Source organism: Aquarana catesbeiana, linkage group LG02, assembly GCF_042186555.1.
Source record: "Aquarana catesbeiana isolate 2022-GZ linkage group LG02, ASM4218655v1, whole genome shotgun sequence".
Lineage (NCBI taxonomy): Eukaryota > Metazoa > Chordata > Amphibia > Anura > Ranidae > Aquarana > Aquarana catesbeiana.
Window position 1 is genome coordinate 440,419,827 of NC_133325.1, and position 7,534 is coordinate 440,427,360.

At 36.8% G+C, this 7,534-nt stretch overlaps 1 protein-coding gene across 1 annotated transcript in view; it reads left to right on the forward strand.

The window, feature by feature from the left end:
- The window catches only part of GRIK3 (glutamate ionotropic receptor kainate type subunit 3), a 929,711-nt gene extending 924,248 nt beyond the window's left edge, over positions 1 to 5,463 (forward strand). The window contains exon 16 of the mRNA XM_073615535.1: positions 3,715 to 5,463. Within this exon, the coding sequence (XP_073471636.1) occupies positions 3,715 to 3,909 (195 nt within the window). The 3' untranslated portion in view covers positions 3,910 to 5,463. The remainder of the gene's footprint in view (positions 1 to 3,714) is intronic.
- The last annotated feature ends 2,071 nt before the right edge of the window (positions 5,464 to 7,534 follow it).

Below are 7,534 nucleotides of genomic sequence, written 5' to 3' on the forward strand. Positions count from 1 at the left end.
TGGAACAAGCAGATTAGAAATAGATACATACACAGATCTTTTTTCATACAGGGTAGGCAGGAAAGGTAAAAGTAGGGAACATTTTTAAAAATAGTTTCTTCCACTGTAAGAATGAAACAATTCTCACACACAACGTCCCCTATCTTTCTTCTCTTGCTTAGCATCAGATGGGATCTACCACTATTATTATAAAGATGTAGATTTAGAAAATTACTCCCACAGAGAGTATTCTCTTGTGGTTATTGAACCCACTAGTGCTCAGTTCTGAGAATGCCTGGGTTCATGCATAGAGTCTTGACAACAGCAACACAGTCAGGCTTTCTCAATTTTCATCTGTAGCATCAGAGGAGGCACCAGGCATCCATTGAAATCCTATAAGAAGGACCACACTGGTAGTCCTTTGATCATTCCACGGTCCCCCAGAGAGCTATAAGGCTCTCTGATGGGGTCTATTACACAGCAAGCATGTCAACCCTTTTGTGATTAAAAAAACAAAAAAAACAAAAGTAAAATACATGATAAATAATGAACATAATTTCTAAGCAACAAAGTCAAATTGTACAGAATACCAACTAAAAGCAAAAGGTATTTTCATGTCATGACTTCCCACACAAATCCAAAAACATGGAGCATATTTCTTATGTCAATTGATTAGTAAGGCTCATCCAATATCTTTCAGCTGGCAAATGCCACAACTTCAGTAGGCAGTAGAGGCTCTGGCATTGGGAAGTTAAAGGACAAGAAATAAGGCTATTACAAGGATAGTTTGCTTGATCTTAATAGCCCAGAACCCCAACGGAATGTGTACATCTGAAATCTAAACTTAGAAAAATATAACATATAGCCTAACAATTTTACTGATATGTGTTGACTGCTTAGGCAAAGTTTTAATACACTATTGTATCTAGGTGACAAGTCCTAGGATATACAGTATATATACATACTGTATATAGCAGATGCCTCACCAGCAATAACAAGTGTAGTTTTTACCTGGTTTGGAGCAGTTACTGATCAAAAAATAGTTTTCAAGTACTGTTAGCACACATTGCTAAAACACGGAATATCCCTGCTTGTTTTCTCTCTCTTGATATCAAAAAAGCTTTTGATTCCATATCCTGGCAATACTTACATTATACATTACAGAAATGGGGATTTGGTCCAAATTTCACAAATTGGATCTTTGCACTATATAATAAACCAAAAGCGTATGTTAAGTATGCTGGATATAAGTCGGATTCTTTTAACATAGAAAGAGGCACTAGACAAGGATGTCCACTCTCCCCATTACTTTTTGCCCTTCTTATTGAGCCCCTTGCACAGAAAATTAGAAATGATCCTACCATAACTGGAATTGAAATAGGGGGATATCAACACAAGCTTTGTCTATTCGCAGACGACATCCTCCTATTTCTCTCATCACCACAAGTTACAGGCCCTAATCTCACTCCAATTCTTAATAATTTTGCTGCAATCTCAGGCCTATACATTAACCCTAAAAAATGCCTAGCACTAAATATATCTCTTTCAAATTTAGAATTATCATCTGCAAAAATTGGACTCCCTTTTCAATGGACTGACAAATCAATTCCATTTCTTGGGATACAATTTACATCCTCTTTATCAGAACTATTTACTGCCAATTACCCACAGATATTGAAAAATCTTTCCAATATGATGAATTCATGGTCTCACCTCCCAATCTCATGGCTCGGAAGAATAAATGCCATTAAAATGACATTATTGCCTAAACTTTTATATTTGTTTAGAGTATTACCAATTCCTATCCCAGCATACTACCTAAGAATTATACAAAGGAAAGTAATGTCATTTATATGGGGCTCTTCCAAACCAAGAATACAGCAAAATACTCTTTATCTTCCTAAAACAAATGGAGGTTTGGGTTGTCCTAATTTCGCGTGCTACTATAGAGCAGCCCATATAGCAAGCATAACTAAGTACCATGCACAACATGAAGTCCCACTTTGGGTATCTATTGAAGCGGCTGAATGTGACCCTATCTCAATTTCAAACTTACTTTGGATGTCCTCAAAGGACCGTAGAGGGTTACGTAACCCAATTACCAAGCACTACATCTCCCTATGGGATAGATTTAAAACTAAAAATAAATTGAAATCCTTACATAGCCCTCTACTCTCCTTCTACAAGAATCCTACATTTTATCCTGCATGGGTGTATCCTAAAACCTTCAAGGAATGGATATCTCGTGATGTATTATATATGTACAATTTTGTAGATTCTTCATCATTTATCCCTTTTCAGACTTTAAGTGAAAAGTATAATATACCTTCATCTGAGCTGTTTAGATACCTCCAGATTAAAAACTTTTTCACACCATTATTGAAGACTATAACCCCACTAACCCAACTAACTCCTTTTGAAACATTATGTAAGAACAACCCACATTCTAGAGGCATAATCTCCATTTTATATTCGCATTTATTGGTTCAAACCAATAACAATGAACCACAATATATCCAGAAATGGGAAAAAGATTTAAATCGAAAATTAGATAATTCTGAATGGAATCAAATATGGAATACTACAAAAGCAGCATCCTCTAATATATTAGCGATTGAGACGAGTTATAAGGTGTTAATGAGATGGTACCTTGTACCAGCAAAGATAGCAAAATATGTACCAAATTATTCTGCACAATGTTTTAGGGACTGCTCTGAACCGGGAACGTTGTTTCATATTTGGTGGTCGTGTCCAAAAGCACAAACATTTTGGAAGAAAATTTTTGAAATTGCCTCTAACCTATTTGATAGAATAATTCCCTTTGATCCTGCAATAGCGTTAATAAATTTAAAACCTTTAAATCTAACGTATGTACAGTTCAATTTGCTAGTGCAATTATTCACAGCAGCTAAACAAACACTAGCAAGAGCTTGGAAAACATCTAATTTGATCATAAATGAAGTGCTAATTAAAATGAATAACACCATGTCCCACGCTAAAATGATAGCTATTGAAAAGGACACAATCCAAAAATTTGAAATAACGTGGCAACCCTGGATTGATTATACTATACCACAAACCTTTGACAATCAAGTACTACTACCGTGGTAGTTTGAATGTTGAATTGTACAATATATATTTCATCATAGCAGTAAAGGTATATGGCCTCACTTCGCGGACTTTTCCTTTCTTCCTCCTTTCTTCTCTCTATCTCCTTTCCTGTATTTTTCTCATGATATAAACTATGATTTCGAAGCTCTCAGTTTTTCTTACTCAATAGTTTTTATGTATAATCTACATTTTGATAACTTATGTTGCTGCTTGACATTGTTTTATCATTTTTTAAGGAAAAGCCATTAGATTCCATATAAAAAAAACAATTGAGCTTCCTTTTTGATTGTATTACTATTGCAACATGTAATTTGTGCATTGTTACTACTCTACTGAATTATAAAATAAAATATTTTGACAAGAAAAAAAAATAGTTTTCAAAAATGTGGTTAGTGAAAGCACTTCTAACATGTGGTAGTTCTTATTTTTAGTGGATATTGTAACTACTTTAGTTAAATGGTTAAATGTACATTGCCTAATTATTACAAGCATTGTTTTCACTGGGTACTTCCTTAAATACATATGTCTACCATTATATCACCACACCATTTGTATAAAGCAAGTGTTCTCATTGCTAATGGACCCTTTTAGTTAATTTACTGTATTCTATATCCTATCTTTTAGCGCTCTTTCTGCAGTACAATGGCAGATGAGATCCGACTATCCCTTACCTGCCAGCGGCGTGTCAAACACAAGCCACAGCCTCCTGTCATGGTCAAGAGTGACGCAGTAATTAATATGCACACTTTCAACGATAGGAGACTTCCAGGCAAGGATAACATGACCTGCAATACTGGTTTAACACCAGTGTTCCCATAAATAAAAAACATGAATGTGTGCACAAAGTCCAGAAATCACCCCCTAAACAACTGTTCATGTCCTTCAGCCATTTTGACTTACAAAGAGGTCCAGGGCATCAAACCAAACTTGTGTTCTACAGCCAGAAGTCTCTTGTTTACAAACACAACTTAGAGGGAAATGCCAAGTTAATTTGTCTTCAGTGGATTTTGAAATGCCACAAAGGTTTTGTGGTACTTTTGAGCATGGCAATAACAGAAAAAATTAAATAAATTGTTTCTCTCCTTTCTACTTTGTCCATGGAAGAATTAACTTTGGAGGAGAAAGGAGGATCAGTTCTGTCTTGTACACAGCACACCTGACATCCATGCATTCTGCCAAACTGCTCAGTGGAATTCATACTTCAGTGCTGTGCCTATGAGGAGTTTGCAACAGGCGCAGACTTTATGATATGTCTGAATCAGACAGCTAATGGGTCCTTTTACTGTGGCTGAATCATGAAGATTACTGCTTCAGAACTGATGCCAATGTACAAGATACAGCAGAGGAAAGGAAACTAATAACATCACTAGTGACCTGTGTTTCCTTCCTTTGCACAAAATACTTAGCACGAACCTTTAAACTGAAAAGGAAATCTTATTTCACAGCAATGCCATTCTGTAAACACCTAAATTAACCATATGTCTTTTTTCAGTTCAGTGAGTCTTTAACAAGCTATCACCTTTCTCAACTTTCTCAAGTATTTCACTGAACCAAGCTGCCAACCCAGAAAACAACGTAACCAAAGAGGGTAACATATGTTTTACACCAACAATAGTCAAAAGTAATTACCTATGGTAGTAAATAATAGCAAAAATATTCATTTTGCCCTGTGTGTCAACTATAATGTTTCAGATAGAAGTTGTGGAGCTATGGTATTATGTGATTTGGGATTTCTGTACACTGAGATGGTGAAGTGCAGTTATGCGGCTGTCATAAATTTGTGCCCATGATGTCATATTCATGTCAGAACATTTATAAAGACAAATACAATGTAGTAAAATGTACCCATCTTGGTGCAACTTTTTTCCTTTTTTGATTAATACACAACATTGCACCAAATGCTATCACTTGTGTATAATAATGTATTTTAATATAAATGTATACAGTTTATTTTTTGGTCATAAAACTCTACCTTGCTTCAAATAAAATGAGCTTTGCCATTGGGCAAGCTTGTGATGGGGGAACTCATACAGATTAAATCCTGTACAAATAATATAAGGTGTCAACTTGCAATTGTGTAAAAAACAAACAATGCGTGGATCCAACAAAAGTCTGTAAAATGTAGCCATGGGTCTGTTGGTATTTGTCAAAAATGACAAACATGATTGACATATACTGAGTAAGCCAGAATGTCTGTCATTACTATGTGAAATTGTACATTTTGATTATAATATTGTTTTTTTAAATCGTGTTTTAAATTCTTGGTCCATTTGTTGTATTGCAAACCAACTACTATTTATGATCCCTCAACCTACTATAAAAAAATATGAAATATTCTTAAAAGCAATCTATGATAAGATCTAGTACCTGCATAATGTGCAGTAAACAGTAAGTTGAAAGTCAGAGTGGGCTTCACCTTAGAGAGTTTATGATGCTTGTAGGACAAACTTGTATGTGGAGTATTGTTGGTTTTACCTGTCCAAATAATACTAGATCATTTTTTTATCTTCAGAGAACATCACACAATGTGACATCTACTCATCATTAAATGCACAGTGGTAGGAACTGCTGCATACACATCTCAGATTAAGCTAGATGGATGATGTGCAGGTGTGAGTTGTAAATAGATTTTCCAACAGCTTGGAAAATCTCTTTTTGGGATGATTGTATCAAATATCTCCATTATGTGTATGGTAACCTTATATGGCCAGAATGTTAAAAACAATACTTGCATTGGCCTTAGCTGTAGTTTTTATTGGACCATGTAAGACATGACTAAGTGGTAGTTGCCTATCTGGCTTCTTTTTCGTTCATATTACCAGTAAAGTCAAATTAACTATTTTACACTCAGCAATTGGTAATGGAAAAATGCCTAAGGCTACTTTCACACTGGGGTGGGCGGGCACCGGTGGTAAAGCGGCACTATATTTAGCGCCGCTTTACTGTTGTTTTAGCACCGCTATTCAGCCAACCCCCGCTAGTGGCTGAAATAGGGTTAAAACTGCCCTCAAATCGCCGCTGCAGCGGCTCTTTGCCGGCGGGTTTGTGGAGCTGCCCCATTGTTTTCAATAGGAAGAGGTGCTTTAGGAGTGGTGACTACACCGCACCTATAGCGTTGCAAAGATGCGGCTTGCAGGACTTTTTTGATCATCCTGCAAGCACACCATTACAGTGTGAAAGCCCTCGGGCTTTCACACTGGAGACACAGGAGAGGCGCTTTACAGGCACTATACAGGCGCTATTTTTTAGTGCTGTAGCATCTGTAAAGCACCTCAGTGTGAAAGTAGCCTAACACAACATAAAAATAAAATGAGATTGCTTGATTCCATCACATGAGCACAGAGAAATCTGGCCAACTCCCAATATGCTACAGGTAGCATTTCTGAAAGCTGATGTCTGTAGGTTAGGAATCCTTACTGTCTACTGTATTTTTCTATTAAGAAAAATGTTATATGTAAATTCCTACCCTGAAGTTAGATAGTCATCAAAGCGTTTCAGGCCATGCATAGTGTTAGCCAGATGGCAGCTATTCTGATGTTACTTTGCCATTTTTGCCTATTATACTAACCAAGGCATTAGTAAATGTGTAACTGTAATAATCTGACAGGAATTTCTATGATCTAATTTTCCATAGTGTAACATTGGGCTCCCAATCTTCTTTAGATTGCTGCCACTGCAGGCATCCCCTAGTTTCACCTTCTCAGACAATTGGTGCTTCTGATATACATCATAAATATCGAATTATTTCAAGAAGATATTTTCTGCTATTTGGTTTATTATTTGCACTATTGCACTTGATACAATATAAATCAATATCTATCATGCAGCCGCTTAAGCAAACTGTGACACTAAATGCAAGAATTGTGATAAATATATGAGGCAGAGCTAAAAAAATTGAACTCCACCAGTGTCCCCGCAATCACAATTCGTAGTGCTTCCACCACCAGGTGACTGCAAGTATTAAAGCCTCTTACCGGATCCTGTGGAAAATCATATAGTATGGTCAAATGCACGTGTTACTGTCAGGGCTGGGCTCAGCCCTTCCTTCTCTGAGCTGGCCGCTCAGCTGTCGGCTAATTGCCAGCTCCTATCTCTCCACAGTGACTCACCTGCTGATGATATTCTGCTCATCAGTCTTGCCTATTTAAGCCGTCCAGCCCAGATGATCTCTGCCTTCGCCTTGGTCAGCATCACAGAGACTATCTCCTGCGTTCCTGTTAAAGACTTGCTTGGCTGACATTCTTTTTGGCTCCAGATCCTGCCTGCAGTTCCACTATGCTGATTCATGGCTTCCTGACTTTCTGGCTTGTCTGTCTATCCATTCCAGTTAACGAACTTTGGCTATGTTTTGACTACGTTTGTTCTATTTACTTTTATTATTAAACAAGTGTGATTTAACTGTACTTCTGTCTTGGTCTGAATTATGATTTCTGACAGTTACATC